This window comes from Castor canadensis, chromosome 2 (genome assembly GCF_047511655.1).
Source record: "Castor canadensis chromosome 2, mCasCan1.hap1v2, whole genome shotgun sequence".
In the NCBI taxonomy this organism is placed as follows: Eukaryota; Metazoa; Chordata; class Mammalia; order Rodentia; family Castoridae; genus Castor; species Castor canadensis.
The window spans coordinates 23,271,352-23,290,530 of NC_133387.1; the positions used below are offsets into that span (position 1 = coordinate 23,271,352).

Consider the following 19,179-nt stretch of genomic DNA (forward strand, 5'->3'; position numbering starts at 1 on the left):
TGCAGAAGGCCTGTGTTCCTCAGACAATCGTGGAAGAAAGATAAAACAGTGAAGAAATGGAATCACTCTCCCCTTCCTGCACTGGTTTTTGGTGGTACTGGTGTCTGAACTCAGATGCGTGTGCTGGCTAGGCAGCACACGGTCAACCCTGTGGAATCACTTCTGTAAACTGGCAGAAGCAGGGAATGCAACTACCTAACTTACTTAACTTACTGCACTTAAATACTCACTTTGCCTTGTGCCAAGCATATGAATTAAGAATTTTAAAACGTGGCACAGCAAACCATGCGGGCATGCTCACAGTCAAATCAAGCCATGTCCGCTCATTTTTATGTTGCCCATGATTGTTTTTACCCTAAAATAGCAACAGCAAATGGATGGCCTGTAACATTGAAAATATTTACACCTGGCTCTTTATAAAAACGTTTTTTCTTTTTTCTTTTTGGTGGGACTAGGGTTTTGAACTTAGGGTTTTATGCTTGGAAAGCAGGCACTCTATTCCTTTAGCCACGTATCAGTCCATTTCTGCCCTGGTTATTTTGGAGATGGGGGTCTCAGGAGCTATTTCCCTGGATCGGCCTGAAATTGTGATCCTCCCAATCTCAGATCCCAAGTAGCTAGGGTTATGCCTCTGTTCTATAATCTTTTAAAACACGTATCAAGTAAGTAGGTCTCATATGAATCAATACAACAAACTGCTTATCTTAAAATACCTAAATAAGGACCCACTAAAGGAACAGAAATTTGGGGGAGGAATCGAAATTAATGGGGAGGGAAAGAAATTTTGTACTTTATAAAACAGGAAGGGGGAGACTATCATTAAAAAGAAAGGATTAAAGAAACACTGGGATGGGAGGGGCATGTAGAACTGTGGAAGAATATAAAACCAAATTTAACATGTTTCCCTGTATATATTGTCACATTCTGCTTGAAACCAACTTAAGCAGTAAAAGAGAGAATGACAATTGTCTTGTAAAAACAGAAGGCAGGTTTGTAATATTCAGATTCAGATTCAGGTAAGATTACCACTATGCTTATAAAATCTTTTATGGTATTATAAAAATTGCTTTTATTACAGAGCATACTACAAACTATACATGCACAATTTCTTTGATAACAGTATGACTTTTACTCTGAACTAATGTTGATTTTTGCCTCCAATTTACACATTCAAAGCTATTATCCACATTTTTATGCTTTACAAAACATATAATTCCTTGGGAGGCAGAGGTCAGGAGGATCACGATTTGAAGCCAGCCCAAGTAAATAGTTCTTGAGACCCTTTCTAAAAAAGAACCAACCTAAAATGGAATTGGTGGAATGGCTCTAGTGGTAGAGCACCTGCCTAGCAAGCATGAAACCCTGAGTTCACACTCCAGTACCACCAAACCCCCCCCCAAAAAACAACAAAAATATAATTCACACATTACACAATTCACTCATTTAAAGTAAACACTTTCACACAGTTGAAAACCATCCCAATCTAAATTTAGAACAATTTCATTACTTCAAAAAGAAACCCTGTACCCACCAGCAATCCTTACCTCTCATGCCCTCTTTTACATCCCCCTATGGGACAGCTGTACCATTTTTCATGCCTGCTAGTAACTTAGGTAGTTATCTTAGTACATGTGGAGTGGGTTGTTTTATGTTGTTGTTGGTTTGTCTTTTGAGACAAATTCTGGCTATGTAGTCTAGCTTGGCCTGGAACCCATGACCCTCCTGCCTCAGCCTCCTGTTAGGAGTGAGCCACCAGGCCAGCTAAAGTATTAATTTAAGACATTTGGGGGGATGGTTTTGCTCTGCATTTCCTAATGACTATTGATTTTGAATACCTGTACTTGTACCTAGTGGCCATTTGTATTATCTTGAAAACTCTTTGCCCATTTTAAAATTGGGTTACTGTCTTTTCAGGACTGACTTATAAGTTACAAGTCCTCTAGATAAATAGTTTGCAAACTTTTTCTTCCATTCTGTGGGCTGTGTTTCCACATTCTTGATGGTGCTCTTTGGAGCACAATGATTTTAAACTTATTTTATTTTTTTGTGTTGTTGCTGATTCGTGCTAGTTGGGACACAGTAAGGTGTAGCTACTTAACATGCTAAGTCTAAAGCCAAGACACCATTCTTCAAAGCAAACAGTATCACATTACAGCCAAATGAAGTCTTTAATGTTCGCTTCAGTGTTTCAAATGACTTCAAATCAATACATCCTTACTATTCCTTACTATTTTGTTTTCTTTTTTTGGCGGGGGGTATTCTGGGGTTTGAACTCAGGGCCTTGCACTGGCTAGGCTGAGGCTCTGTTCTTTTTTGCTTTATTTCTGAGATATGGTCTCCTTTTTATGCGCGGGCTGGCCATGAAATGCAATCCTCCCAAATGCCACCTCCCAGGTAGGAAGTATCACAGGTGTAAACCACTGCACTTGGCATGAATCTTTAATCTTTATACGTCCTAATAAAATTCTTTAGGGTATAGACAAAATGGTTAATTTTCTTGAGAATGGTCTCTTTAACAGCACATCAAAGTTATTAAATATTTTTGTTAATATTATCCCTCTTTGTAAGATGTAAGTAATCAAACATCAGTATGGAGTTATCATGCTTGTAATACAGAAATCAAAACTGTGTGTTTGATAGGTTTTTGAGGGCCAGCTTAGGAATTTAAATACCAATTGCTATTGGAAAGAAAAGGGAATTTAAGTAAGAAATCTATGTAACTCATGCAAGAAAAGTTTGGGAGTCTCAGTTTTCTCATCAAAAAATTCAAAAGTTGATCTACAGTTTACTGGTTCTCATGAAGGTGGAAATTTCTGTTACAATGAGAGTGGTAGAATGACAGCTCTTCATAATAGTAAACATGGGGAAGCAAGAAGACAGGCTCTTGAGACACAGAGATCAAGTAGAGGCTATTAGAACTGCAATGAAGTGGACTGGAAACAAGCAGTAAGTAAAGGCTTTATTCCCACCAAATGGACATAATCCATGCAAAAAGAGCACTTATTTATATGCTAAATGAAAAAAATCTCTGGACTAGCAGAACAGAAACCAAGACTAGAGGAGAAATTTGTAAAAAAACAAGAGTAAAATGTTGCATCAAATTTTTTATCAGTACACTTTCCCCTAAGATTGCTCAAAAGTAAATTGTCTACACAATTTCTACCAAACCTTAAGACTGCAGTCCCTTTCAAACATAAGGAAAAGTGTTTAGATGTAAAATGTATGTTTGCAAGTGAACAGAAAAAGAACACATACCAAATGATAAAACTCCATAACGCTTTAAGATGGTAATTTCACCCTTCTTAGGGTATTTTTAGTTTCTATATTATGAATTTTCCAATATACAATGCTTTTATAAATATAAGAAAAAAGAAATCGAAACCAAAATACAGAAAAAAAAGCATAGCTTGGCATTAGGATTTTCAGTAGTAAGTTTAAAATTCGCACACATTCCAAATTTCTCATGAAGAAAATCTTACATTAATATTTGGAACACTGCCATTCAGATAAGTTCAAAAGACAGTCTTACTGTCACTAAAAACAAATGCTTCAAAGTCATTTTGCTGATATGGTTACAAAACTAAAACTAAGTGCTATTTTAAAAGATTAAAGTAGTTTAGCTTTTTCCTCTATGAAATGAAAATGACTCATCTAAGACGTTCCTAAAGATAGAGGTGGGGAAAGGCCATTTAAACTTATTCTGAATGTAACCATGTTAATGGATTTTTGCCTGTTTTATAAATTGCACTAAGGCTTAATTTCTATTTCTACCCACTCCACAGTAACAATTCAAAAAACATTCCAATAAAAAGCAAACCAAAAATAAAGTTCATGATCTACCTTCAAAAGCAATCTGGATTTCTCTAAGATTAAACTATGAAATGTCAATTTCCATAATACTAAAAATCCAACTTGTTAACCTCCCTTTTGTAAAAAGAAAGCAAAAACTATTTTTAAACTTTTAAGTGGAGATTTTATGCATTCTCATTAAAGAAAATAAAAGTGTAAAGACCACTTATAAAATTATATCTAACACATCTGATACATAGATAAAAATTATGCTTAGCACTAGTGGGCACATAAGACTCTTGAATTTTTACTAGCAGAAGCTTCTTATGAAATACAAAGGTTGACCTTTTGGTATTAGATAGCAAACTAAACACAAACTACATTATCCCCTTTTTCCTTCACCCCAGTGAATTAGCGGAAAAGACATTACAGCAAAAGGAGAAAAAATAGCACTAGAAATGAAGATAGTCTATCATTTGGAGGTAAGAAAATCTGAAACATCTTGAAAGGAAACAGTTGGGTTCATACTGACAAAAGAACTCAAGTCAATAAAGAGACAGCCCAATGCACAACAGGTAAAAGATGGAGAATTTCCAAACAAGTCATCAAATACAAAAGCAGAAGACTCCTGGGGAGCACCTCTAATATACAGTGTGCTCCTTCCCCTCCCCCATCATGGTTTCATTTCCTTGAGGTTTGACCAGCATTTATTACAAATTGTAACAATTCCTAGATTTATTTTTCGCTGAATCATATTTCCAAATCCATTTCCAATGTGGGTCTTTATATGGCAAACTTTGTGACATGAATATACATGAGAGTATTTTATTTAACTCTCATATGTCAAAGTTAGGAGGATTTAAATTTCTTGGTTGTATGTTGTTCTCCTTGGGTAGTTTTTGACTTTACTGTTTTCTCTCATTCAATATTGCTGTGGAACTGTCTGATACATAGGTATTTTCTTGCTTCCTTGCAGGTCGTATGTTCATTCTCTCTGAAAGATTCTTTCAGAGTCTTCTCTATGTCTTGATATTCTTAACTTTACTTTCATATACCTAAATATACATTCTTCCCTGACTGGTCTTGTCTGGTACACCTTGAGTTCTTTTGCTAATATGAAGCCTTTCATCATTTTTGTTTTTGTTTGTTTTTTGAGAAGAGGTCTCACTGTTTAGCCCAAACTGGCCTCAAATTGGAGATTCCCCTGGCTCCTTCTACTGAGGGCCAGATTCCAGGTGAGAACCACATGCTTGACATCCTTTCATTGGTTCTGAATTCTGGAAATCAACTTCCATTAATTTTTTTAATTAGTTCATCTCCTTAAATTTTTATTTTTCTCTCCTTCTAGAATTCCTTTAAGATGTTGGCACTTACACAACCATTCTCCTTATCCCTTAGTTGTCTTTAATATTTTCTACGTCTTCATTTTTTTCCTTTTTTTTTCTGGAACAGTTTTCATTGTAAACTTTTGATTAATTCACCCATATCACCCCATTTATACTTATTGCAGCCTCATTTCAATTTTATTTTTCATACTGAACAGGCTATATTTTTATAATTTTTTGGGGGGGATACTTGGGTTTGACTTAGTCAGGGACTTGAGCTTGCTAGGCAGGTGCTCTATTGCTTGAGCCACTCCACCAGCCCTTTTGGTGTATACTGGGTAACTTCAAGTTAGGGTCCTGCAAACTATTTGCCCAGGCTGGCCTTGAACCATAAGCCTGCAGATCTCTGCCTCCCAAGTAGCTAGGATTATAGTGTGAATCACTGGCACCTGGTTTATTTTTTATAATTTTTTAAGATAGTATTTCATATTACCCCTATAGTTTATTCCCTTAGATCTTTAAATACACTAGTGCTTTTGTGTCTGTGCATGTGTGGGAATGGAGTTTGAACTCTAGGCTTCGCTTGCAAAGCAGGTGCTTGAATCACACCTCCTTTTCATTTCACTCTAGTTATTTTGGAGATGGAGTCTCGTGAACTATTTCTCTAGGCTGGCCTCAAACCACAATCCTCTTGATCTCAGCCTTCCAAGTAGCTAGGATTATAGACATGAGTGATCAGCACCCAGTTTCTTTTTTTAAAAATTGTTTTATATTTAGAGGTCTTCGTTTGTCTTTTACACCTATTATGCTGTGAGTTCATAGAAACTAGGATATTAATGCTATTCTTTAGATTCTGCCATTGGTGGGATGGGCTACTGCTACTTATTTCTGTAGGAAAGGGACAAGAATTAACTCAACATAAACTGGAAAATAAAGCCTTAGATTCATTGAAAATGAGTTCCTAAAATCCACCTGCCTCTCACTTTCACTTCTCCAGCGTTGATTTTAGATAAGGGAATTAGTGCTTGTATTACTTGCTACTTTGGCATAAATAATTTTCATTTTATAGCATTCCACATTGTTTCAATTTTGCTTTATTAATTATTATATTACTTGTAAGTATAATGATAAAACAAAACTGGATGGAATAAAAAGAGAATTATCAAAAACCAAAAAGATCTAAAGATCAAACGCCAAAAAGAAGCTTTCATTCTAATATGCTATACCTTCAATCTTAATTTTATTCCAAAGAAAAAAGCAAAGCTATCTTTTCAATTTAATAGTCTCTAATGGCCAGTGGGACAGGGAGAAGGATAGGAAATCTGCAACATACACGATTTAAAAAAATTTTTAAGAAGCCAAAAGTCTTAACCAGTCTTTATAAACTGACTAGAAAAATTAATCAAGCAGATTAGTAAATGAGACTATACATTAGTCATGAACACATTTTGGAAGGACACTTGTCTAGAAAACAGAGTAACTGCACAATAAACAGCTATCACTACCAATGTCATTTTTAGAGTTTTTCCAAGGAAATTATGATAACCCTTCTACTTTCCTATTTGTTCCTTAGCATCTTAAAACTTAAAGTAGGATAGAAAAGAGGAAAAGTCAAGAATATTTTATCTGGGGGGAGGGAGGAGGTAGCACAAACAATATATACACATGTAAGTAAATGTATAAAATGATAAAAGATAAATAAAATCTTTATATTATTTCTTCCCCTAAAAAAAAAAGGAAAAAAAAAAAGACTATTTTATCTGACAGTCCTCATCACATTTTTTTCTTTCCTCCTTTGCTTTACCCAACAGGTAAATGCGGATGATGCCAGGATTTTTAACTTATAAAGAAACTTTAGAGAGGGGACAAAAAGATAATATAAATATTTTCAAAGTCTTTTCAATTTATGAGGAAGATACATTATTGCATTGATTCATGAACTAATCTCACCTCTACATTTGCTTCATGGTCTGAAGCATATTCATTATTAAATAGACACAGGAAAAGAACAATTTTCAGGACTACAGAAATATGAAACTTAGCAAAAACAGCTCTTCATGAATTGTTCGGTATTTTCAGATCCAAGTCACAGAAAACCTAACCAACAGTGGATAAATTAGCTCATGAAACAAAATTTTGCAAGTAGACCATTCCAGGATTGTCACAATAATTCAACCAAATCATGGTGCTACATTAACATGTCTGTAATTTTCTTGGCCTTCCCCCATTTTTGAAAGTTGCCAGTACCAGGTCTAAGCATCACATCCGTAATATAGAGCATTCAAAGCAGGACTTTTCTGCATGGCTTTTTCATTAGAAGGAGATTTTTTTTCTCAAACATTCTTCAGTAGATTTGCCTGATTGGTCAGAACTATGTCACATAGGAGAGAGGTAAAGTGAAATAATCTGTGAAAGGATAATAATGACAGATTTAAGGTAATCATGATTACCCTTTGAGGCTGGACAATTTGCCATCAAATAAAATTATGATTTGATTTAAAAAAAATCAAGCTCAAAAAGCCAAATATTGCACATTCTCGCTCATTTGTGGAACCAAGACCTAAAAATGATGATGAGGAGGAAGAGGATATGACAATATTAATAAGAATAGGACATGAATGTATATGGAGGACTGTCTGGGAGAGTCACCAGGAGGCAGGGAGGAGGAAAGGGAAGCATATATACATACAAAGATAGCAAAACAAAATCCACCAAACACTGTTTGAAAAGTGGGGAAGGAAGGAGAGAGAGAGAGTGGAAATATAATGGAAGGGGTATGAACTTGTTCAAGGTATACCGTATGCATGTGCAGAATTATCACAATGAAATCCCCTTGTATTATTAAAGTATGGAAATTAAAAAACAAAATTACAGCAGCAAAAATTTTAAAAGATCAATGGTTATTGAGTAGAAAAACAATAGTATTGTCATGCTTATCTTCTAAATTTTGGACATTTTAAATGTTGGGAAGGACCCTATTAACCTCAAGAAGCTCCAGCTTAAAACTTCTATTATTTTACCTGAACCTGGGTTTCTAGTACTCATTATTTTTGTAAAATTGCAACTAATTTTTGACATTCAATAATACAGTATTTCTTAATCTACCTCAGCTGTATTAATCTCATTAATTAACTAGGAAGAATTAATCTCATTGAATGGATTTATTTTTGTTTCTTTTTTTGGCAGTACTGGGATTTGAACTCAGTTACTTGAGCCATACCACCAACCCTTTTTACTCTGGTTATTTTTGAGAAAGAATCTTTACACCCAGGTTGGTCTGGACCATGATTCTCTTATTTTAGGTTTCCCACTATTGTTGGAACAACAGAGCAGGCACCACCTCACTCAGTTTTTGTCCTTTGAGATGAATTTTGCAAACTTTTTTTTTTTTTTTTTGGCCCAAGCTGGCCTAGAACCACAATCCTCTCTATCTCAGCCTCCTGTGTAGCTATGATGCCAAACACCCACCACCACACCCAGCTACTGGTTGAGAAGGGATGAACTTTTGGCCCAGGCTGGCCTCCAACCAAGATTCTCACAATCTCAGCCTCCCAAGTAACTAAGACTATAGGCATGAGCCACAGGTGCCTGGATAGATGGACTGACTTTTATTTAACTGAAGGACAATCAAATAAACAAACTGGTGGTCAATTAAAATTTCCAGATTTTTTCCTCTTGCAAACAATATTGTAGTACATATCTATGTACATCTCATCTGTTAAATACATCTGCACAAGTATGTAAGTAGGATAAATTCCCCAAAAAATGCATGGAGAAAGAGCAGTATAAATATTTTATATTTTAATGAACTATGGTAAAAGTACTTTCAAAAAAGGCTGCACCAATTTATATTTCATGGAGGGTATAAGAGGATATCTGCTTCCTCAGGACCATACCAACATTCATTTTCAATGTTAAAATTTTAATTTACATTTAAACATTATGAATAAAGTTGAGCATCTTTACCTAAGTAAATTTACTGGCTGTTGGATTTTTCTTTCCTCCTCTGAATCTATTCATGTCATCTGCTATTGCTCTACTAGAGGATATCCCTTCTTATTCACTTACAATAGCCTTTTGTTTACAGTAGGACACTAGGCTTTGTATTAGTTGCTGGTGGTCATTTACTATTTGCTATGTAAGTATTCATCTGTAATTGTATTACTTTGCAAAAACCAAACAAACTCTTTATGACTTCCAGGTTTTGTGGCATACTTAGAAAGATCTTCCAATCCTAAAGTACTAATAATGAATGAAATTATAGTTTTATTTCTTAAGTACAAAACTTAAGTCTACCTGAAATTTTCTTTGAAATATAGAAGTCACCTATGGATCTGGTTTTTTTTAATGCCAACTCTTAAGTGATACATCAATGTCATTTCGTGTATAAACTATTTTCCTCTCAGCTGGAAATAGCAACTACATATTAAAGTCTCATATGTATTTGGGGATGATTTTATGTTATTCCATTAATCTGTATCAAACTACCATGTTATACTACTTCAGTAACTTTCATTTTTGAAGTTGTCTTTAAGTGTTCCTGCATGCTTGTTTTGATAGGTAAACTTTAATTCATTTGCATTTACAATTAAATAATTTAAATTTTATTTTAAAATATTAAACACTTTCATAAGCTTTTAACTAGGAAAGCTTCTGTCCTAACAAGGTAGGAAGGAAAAATTACAGGTTATTTTTACTAATAATTTTGAGAGAGAGAAAAATTCATGATCTGTTTTTAATCAGAGAAATGGCACAATCAGTATCAAAAACACAAACAATGAAGCCTAGTTCCATTGAAAATAAGAATTATTATTTCTGGCTCAGTAATGCATTAATGGCAGCAAACCATTAGCTTCAGTCTTTCCTGTCTGCTGACTTGGTCTTACTCAATTGATCAAAGTCTAAAAGGATCAAAAACATAAGGATTTATTATGATTCTGCTTTTAAAAAAATGTCAATAAGCACATTCCCAGGGCCAAAATTAAAATAAGATTTTGCTTTTAAGTTTGCATGAAAACACATTTATAGATAAATCAGATCTTATAAACATAACTCAAACAGTCTTCATATATTAGTTTCACAGCCTGATAGCAAAAGGGAATGAAATTTAATAGTTCAAGTTTTGGAGCTAGATGAAGCCTTAAGATCAACCAGTTCAATATCCTCATTTTCAGATAAATGGTCAGGTCCAGAGAAGTTATACAATTTTGCCAAAGCTGCAGAAGGATGAGTGGCAGACCCAGATGAAGAGAGACCAAGTTTTTTGATTCTTGATTCACTATTCCTTCAATTATACCAATCTGCTATAACTGTTAGAACAGAATGGAATAAATAATGACAGGTGTGGAAAAACAGACTTGACAGAATTCAAGTAACAAAAGTAAACATGTAACCACTACAGAATGGGAATAGATTGTAGGAGCTCTGTGTCACCAAATGCTTGACTTAGCATCTAGCAAATGGTAAAGGCGCCAGGTTTCTTACCTTGAATGAATACAGGTTTGAAAAGTACTCTCTCTTATAGTATATAATTGACTGAGTGCCTACGGCAAATCATAAAGCTCTGGTAATGTGACAGATCATCTTCTACACATAATTCTCAATTAGTATTAAATACAGATCCCACATACGGGGAGTCTGCTAAATCCCTTGTGTTCACATCTTACTGCCAAAAATTGTTCAGAAATAAACCCAAACTTTAGTGAATTTTGATGCACTTTTTTATGTGTTAGACACAATTCTAATAAATTTTTTCTTTCTAGGCAGTCCACTGATTTAAATTATAATTTCCTTCTGAGAAAAGCAAAAAACTATTGTAACGCAAGTTAAAAAGTACTCAAGTTTTTTCACAGATCTTGAAATGTTAAACCTAAGGTAATACATTTAAATAATTATAAGAAGCAGTGATTTAAGATCTTATAGTATCTAACATACAAAAGTATAGTTAAGAAGCAGAAATTTTTACTATTTATACCATCTCTAATTGGTGATCTCAACAGTTCAAAAATTTGTTCCATAGTTTCAAAGAATACAATTTGAAGCTAACATTGTAAACGCAGTTTTAATCAAATAACACCTAACTAGTGATTCATAAACATAGTAATTATACATTAAGTCCATCTCAAATTATATTAACTGAAGTTTAAAAAGCTTAAACAGTTAATAAATAATAGAATGGTTACACAAGCTACCAAACATCTGCACAATAGGTAAAATTGATGTTTTTTAAGAATATCTAATAATGTAGGAATTTAAATAGTATCTGTCTCATTCTTAAAAAAACTTTTCATGCATTATAAAATAAGTAGTAGTCTAGTAAGATAAAACAGAATGTCAGGTGTAAGTGAGGCAAATGTAATTTTCTGGGTGGACAATAATATACCATAGTTCCTATAAGAGGTTTTCTGAATAGTCTAACATACCCCAATAAGGTTTTTAGGAGATTGAATCTGGATTCATTCTGGAAAGACCTAATGCTCGTGAAGAAATCCTGAGTAAGATGTATACTTCCCCAGTTTTTCAGTTTCTGAAAAGCAGTGTCAAGATTGTACTTTCAGATGATACCTGTAATTGTGTTAACAATTAAGACCAAAGCATTTGCTTTAATTCCTAAGCTGGCTTGAAAAGAATTTCGGGAAACAATAATCTACAAGCTAAGATCTGTGAGATGAGAGTACAAATTAGATTTTGGAGGCAGGAGGGAAAAGTAGGGGGAACAGCATGGTAGAAACACTAAAGGTGAGAAAAAGTATGCTATCTATAAAGCTTTAATATTCAGTGGTCATGAAACGGTTGGTGGCAAGGAGAGTGCAGATACCAAAAACAGGGCTGGAGAACTAAGCTACAGCCTATGGTAAAGGGCACTGAGTCAGGCTGAGTTCAGACTTGATCTTGAGAGCAAGCAGAACAAAAGATTTTAAGCAACGACAAAAAAAAAAAAAACCCACTAAGTTTTCATTTAAAAGCTATCTTCTTATCTGAATTAGCATTCATTAAAAAGACCAATTTATTTCTTTTTCTTCCCCATGCAGTACAATAGTGCTGAAGATAGAGAGCCCTGATTCACAGCCATAATCCTAGAGATTAGCTGGCACCAAAAAAAATTCAGTTGAATAAATGTTAGGGCACATAGTTCAGTTCTTGACTGGTAAATACAGAAAAGCTGTATTGTGCTCACAGTGTGGAGAATGGGTTGGGGAAAAGAGAGGCACAGAAGAAAAGACTACAGACTGAAGACGGAACTCAAATAGGTGATGATAGCCCAAACCAACAGACAGAGAAAAGATGCAATAGAACTGACATAACTTGATGGTTACTGAGTACATCAGTATTACCTGAGGGCAGTACAGACAAGAGAATGAGAAAATGGAGACACCCAACAATAACATGAGCCCAAACCAGAGGGTTGATTCATCTCTACCCACAGAGAAGGCATGAACAAGCACAATCAATTCTTACCAGTCCCATTTGTTTCTAGAACACACCACATTCTTTCCTGGTTTAGACTCTGTACTTGCTCCTCTCTCAATTCTTCAGTTAATTCTTCCTGTATCTTTACTTCTCACCTTGAAGATTACTTCCTTAGAGATGGTTTCCCAACCTACTCCATGCAAATGGTACCTCCCATGTTACTTATTATCACAGCATTCAACTTATTTTCTTCATAATACTTAGAACACAGCTGCTAGTATTTCTCCACTGGAATGTGAGCCTTGTGAATTAAGGGATCTATTCCCCAGGGTTCACAGCAGAGTCCTGAGTACCTGAAACACTCCTTGATGCACAGAAGACAATGAACTATGTGGGGAAGAAGGGACTAAGAGAGACAAACTTGGATGCTAGTAGATAATCAGAAAATATTATTAATGAATGAGTCTGTTTGCATTGTGGGGTAGTTCATTATACTCAACTAAAATTTAAACAATGCACAGCAAAAGACAATGATTCTCAAAAAAAAAAAAAAGGTGATTCTGATTTTAGAAAAGTTGACTGCAGCAATAATTTGGGAATGAGTTCACTTGCTTTTTGTACCGTTACCTCTGGTTCATTGTAATATCATAATGATTTAAAAATTATTTAATATAAAATTATAAAATTCAATAACAGAAAAAAGAATTGTGCCCAACTTTACGCAAATAACTTTTGAAGAGACTAGACGGAAATACACCAAAATGTTAATTTTGATCCAGATCATCTCTGGATGGCTTGATACTGGTTTGGTTTTTTTTTTTTTTGGTATTAATCTATATTCTAAAAATCTTCTACTGTGACACTATTATTACTTCTATAATCACAATAAAAACTGAACAAAACAGCCACACTCTGCTACTATAAAGCTAGCATAACCATGACGAGAGCATCATAATAAACTGCAGACTTTATCATCGTAGCTCATTTAAAGTTTGTTCAAATGATAGTCATTCAAGCCTACTTATTACAGTAAAAACATTTTTTTTTAACTAGCTCTCTGCCACTTTTTTCTTTTAGTCTTGAGTTCAATATGGTGGAAGGAATATCTTCTTTGCACTCAAATTCCTAAATCTCAGTTCTACAATCTACTTGTATAATGCTGAATCTATTATTCTACCTCAGGGGACTTCAACTTTTCCCATATTGTAAATGAGAATAATATTGCCAATGTAAGAGTCTGTCATACAGTATGGTCTGAATAAAGGCCAGCTATGGAGATTAGGGAGTAGCTATGTTGGTTGAGATAGGGACCCAGTAATTTTTTGCCTGGGCTGGCCTTAAATGGCAACCCTCCACCTTAGGGTGTGTGTGGGGGGGGCGGAGAAGCGGCTTTGATCTGGAAACCGCATTCTTGGTGAAGAGGGTGGGTCTCAATCCTGTGTCCTCCTACTCCCATCTGAGTTGATGGTCATTAGGTTTGCTGTGCAGGAATCATTTTAGGACCCCTTTCCTGCTTTCCTATGTCGGATCTTTCTTTTCATACCTCCTGTGTTTCCTCTTTTGCTACTTTTTACTCTTTTTGTTAGTGCATGTGGTACAGTAAATTCCTAGGAACGAATGCATAACCTTGGGTAGCAGACTTGGAAACCTGCATGATCCATCAGCCATTCCCAAACCTTTTCCCTTGTGGATGACATGAGGCTAGAAAAGCTAACTACTACTTCCCCAGACTAGAGAAGCCAGTTTTCACAGCTGTAGCCGATGAAATCTAAGCAGAATCCCACTGAAGGTTTCTGAGAAATTTTTGCTTTCCTTCTTTTTTCTTACCTGGAACCAAAGCACAACGTTTAAGGTGCTTTAGACACTTTTCTCCACAAAGTTAAAACCTCATGTTAAAGACAGGAAAGGGGAGGAAAGACAGGAAAAAAAGAACCTGGAGATCTTGATGACACTGTAGAATCACTACACTGGATTTCTTGTTCTGTGAAAGGAATGATTCTATAATTGTTTAAACCACTGTTTAAGGGATTTTTCTATTACGAGCAACCAAACGCATTCTACTGACTGACCTTGTGTATCTGAAATATTTTTCTTCTTTCCTGTTTCACTGTTTGGCTAGGAATAGAATTCTGGGTTGGTGATAATTTTCCTCTAAGCATTTGTAAGATGTTGCTCTTCCTGATCTACCTTCCAACATTGCTGAAAATTTCTACATCATTCTAAGTTCTTTCCTTAGACTGTTACCTTGTTTTTCTCTAGAAGTTTTTAGGAACTTGTCTTTGTGCTGGAATGTGAAAGTACATCATGCATCATGACGTGCTTTTTTTTTTTTAATTCAGTGTACTAACTTCTGTAGAGAATTACTTGCTATCAGGAGGTCAGTGCTTCTAAATTTGAGGAAATTTCCAAGTATTTATTTTAGTCTTGTGTCCTCCATTTTCTTTGTTCGCTATTGTTGGAAAAACTCTTACTTGTTCTTTAGTGGACTTCTTGGATTAATCTATTAAGACCTTGCTTATCTCAAATTTCCGTCTCTAGCTCTGTGTACTTTTGGGGATAACACCCTTTGTTGAGCTTACAGTGCTTCTACTTTTTCTATTCTATTAAAATTTATTCCCTAAAAGGTATTTCTTGGTCTCTGATCTTTCATTGTACCCTATTATTATTTAATCAATGCAGTGTCATTTACTCTAAGAAAGGTGGTTACTATGGATTTGTTTAGTCATTGTCTCTTTCACGGTAAAGGTCCTAACACAGAAGATGTTTAACTAACTGTTCAGAAAGAGTGAAAAAACAAAAGTTAATGGGCAGTACTGCAGGGTACTATAAGGGGAACTTGGCCACTGTATCAGGACAATATAGCAAGATCAGCCATTTTACTAGGTGGTGGTGGTGGTAGTAGTGAGACTAAACCCCTAGGGAATTAATCTCTAGCCTTCTAGCTAGCAGGAAGGATAGGAGTATGTGTCCTGTGAGTATAAGTACTCCAAGCGCAGATTTTCTTTAGTGCTATCTTTAAAAAAATTTTTTTCTTCTTAAATGTAAACAATTTTAATGAAAAGAGCTTTTTGTTGGTTTTGTTTGTTTTAGAAAAGCTTATACTATCGACAAAGCACCCAGAAATGATACCTATGACAGGTATTTTTATTTTTGCAAAAGAGCCAGCAATACAAAGATCTAGTTTATATTTAAGACCTAAATGGAAAGCAAGCTGCTATACTCTCTAGTCCCATTGTTTGAATGAGTCCTTCTACATCACTGGCACTTAATGCAAGCCATTCTTCTGGGTATAGTAATCACAGGCAATGCAACTATTATTCTGTGTGTGTTATCAAAGCAAGACACTTTTGATAGCGAAGCAGCACTATTAATAATTATACCATGACAATATGCATAAATTGAGCAAATCGAATCACCTTCTTAGACGCCAAATTTGTAAACTTGTAAGTTATTACCAATCGTGTGAAGACTTCCCTCAGAACAACGACATACCCTAGTATGCTAATATATAGTTCACTATTAGGAAAACAGAAGATTGAAAGGATTAGCAAATACAAAATAATAGTTTTTAAATACTGCTTCTTGCAAAGCCTACCCCCCGCCCCCACATAAGCACAAAAACAATTACTTTAGAAATTCACATAGTTCTTTCTGCTTGAAGGAAATAATAATAGTAAATCACATATTTTTAAACAGATAGAACTAGAGAATTTTATTCCTCTTACTCAGAATTATTCCAGTTAAAGAAATGGAGTGCTGGTACACAGTGGCTCACGCCTGTTATTCAAGCTGCTTGGAAGATATAGACTGGGAAGACTGCACTTCAAAGTCAATCTGGGCAAAAAGTTAGTGATAAACCATCTCAATCAATAGGCTAGGCATGGTGGCATATTCCTGTGGTCCCAGCTAGGTGGGAGGCAGAGGTGGGAAGATCAAGGTCTGAGGCCAGACCCTACCTGAAAAATAACTACATTTAAAGAGCAGCGGAAGTACCTGCCTGCCTAGCAAGTACAAAGCCCTGAGTTCAAACTCCAGAACAGTGACCCCCACCCAAAAAGGAGAAGGTGAAGGCAAAGGCGAGGAATGTTAGAAAGAATAGAAATGGGCTGTAGTTTTCTACCTAAAGTAGTTAAGGGCCGGAAGCAGAGATCACTAAATGTTCTTACCCATTCCAGAGTCTTTCTTAGTGCCATCTGATATTATGTCTACGTGATCAGAGTCCACATCATAACTAAAGAAATCATTCAAATAGGTCTTTGATCGCTGGCCACCAAATACATATAAGCAACGATTTTTCTGAAAAAGAAAAAAAGGGAGAAAGCTGTCACTTCCCCCAACAATCCAGAAAGATCCTTTCAAAATTTACACCTCTACAAAAGCAATTTTATGACAGATCCCATGCAACAGTACTGCAATGAGGAGGAAAGAAGAGGCTTTCTACATACTAGTAACAGGTGCTCTCAAGGATGTCCTATTAAAGTAAAAGAGCAAGGTGCAGAATAATGTATATAGTTTGCTACCTTTGTGTAAGAAAAGATAAAAAGCAATGTCTGTGTGTGAGAGAGAATGAATATGAAAATATATGTTTTAATAAATCAAAACCTAAAAAAAAAAATACCTACAAGGGAAGAAACAATTCCTTTTAATCCCTGTCTAGAAGACAGGGACAAAAACAAGAGTCAAAAGTATTTTGACTTACAGTTTTGACTTGATAACCATATATACGCTTTTATTCAATTAGAAAACAAAATTAAAAAACAAAACAAAACAAACTTCTCTGTTGGAAGGTAGAGACAGGAGGAGCATGGTTTGAAGCCGTTCCAGGCAAAAAGTTCCCTACCTCAAAGAACAAGCCAGATGTGATGGTGCATACCTGTTAAGTGGGAGGCAGAGGCAATCTGAGGCCAGGCTTGGGCAAAAATAGGGGACCCTATCTGAAAAATAACTAAAAGAAAAAGGATTAGGGCGGGGGTATGGCTCAAGCAAGCACAAGGCCTTGAGTTTAAACTCCAGTACCATACCAAAAAGAAAGGAAGGAAGGAATCAAGGAAGGGAGGGTATCAGGAATAAAGCAAAGGAGGGAGGAGGGAGGGAGGGCGGCAGGAGGAGGAAGGGAGGAAAGGACCCTACTCGTATATAAAAGTATAACCACATAAAATCATGATCATTCTGAGAAGTATTTCTAGTCATTTTTGATTCACAGATTTTTGACCATGCATTCCTAATGAGCTAAATGCCAAACAGATCAATCAATCAGAAAGCAATCTTGCATAGTACTTGGTGATTTTGTTGTTAGCTTTGTTATTTTTAAAACTATTAAAGCAAGTAATGTAATACGACTATTATGACATAGGGTTTTAACCTTAAAAAATATACAAATTAAAAAACCAAAGTCATTATTAAGTAAAAGAAAAAAAATCTTTGATTTGAGCTGGATTTGTCAGGATGACCTCATGATTTAATTTTTCTCTTTCTAAAAAAAGAAATGCATACATATGCAAGTGGAAGAGTTTCCTACTACCGAAGTGGGGGAAAAAACTGAGTATCAAACAGAACAATGGCAATGCTGAATCTGAAAACATCAAATATATTAACTTCCATGAGTTCATAATTACACTTCTTAAAAAACTTCATTGGATAACTTTGGAACCTCAATTCACTAATGTGAATATCAATACAAGGAAAGAATTATATATTTATACTGCCTATCCTGTATGGTTTACATTTCAGAGTAACCAAAAAGTTCATGAGAAATTTTTTTTTAATAAAATAGAACTGTAGGTAATAAATATAGAAGAAATGACACCATTGGAAAAAGCCCCCAATGAAATTCAGACAATGACTATCAATGGCTGCTAAAACATTGGGTGAAAGTGCACAGGCAACCTCACAGTCATGGCCCAGGCTGCTGCAACTGGACCCACTACTGCATACTGTCCACTAGACTTGAATCCTTTCCATACTATGTAACTAGAGTGCTTATGAAATATGTCTGCATGTTGCTCTTAGCTCCCCAAAAAAGGACAATAAATTTGAAATCAAGTCCCTGGATGTAACTACTAGTTTATAGAAAATGTGAAGGACAAATGAACACTAAATGACATGAAAATAAAACCAACCACATTGAGAATGTGAGACATTCTAGAGCACAAATGACTTGGATTTCTTTATTTTTTGTTTTTAAAAACAAGTAAGCTGTATGTGAGGGGAAAAATAGGGAGAGGGAGAGATACAATGCAATATACAGACCTTTTTTTTGGTGGGGGGGGCAGTTTAGGATTTTGACCTAAACAACTCTACTTTGAAAAGGTATTTTTCACAGTATTAGAAAAAAAATGAATACAGACTGATCACTGTACTATACATATTAGAAATTTATATATTTTTGTTTGGGTATGATAATGCAATTGTACTTTGTGTGTTTGTAGTCTTTACCTGTATTCTAGTCTTTACCTGTATTCTAGTACTTGTAAGTACAGCTGGGAGCCTGAGTTCTATCCCTAGTAATACCACACACACAAAAAAAGAAAGAAATTAAATAACAGTAGATATGTAAAGAATGAACAGATGATTAATTGCTGCTAAAACTGATAGATGAGTTACACAGAAATTTATTATTATGCACTTCTTTCTACTTCATAGAAAGAACATGTTT

The 19,179-nt window shown here is 35.2% G+C and overlaps 1 protein-coding gene across 7 annotated transcripts in view; it reads right to left on the reverse strand.

Annotated features, from left to right (window-relative positions):
- The window catches only part of Mkln1 (muskelin 1), a 288,685-nt gene that overhangs the window by 21,045 nt on the left and 248,461 nt on the right, over positions 1–19,179 (reverse strand). For all 7 annotated transcript variants that reach the window (XM_074062868.1, XM_020183812.2, XM_020183811.2 and 4 more), the window contains one exon: positions 16,691–16,820. In XM_074062868.1, the coding sequence (XP_073918969.1) occupies positions 16,691–16,820 (130 nt within the window). The remainder of the gene's footprint in view (positions 1–16,690; positions 16,821–19,179) is intronic.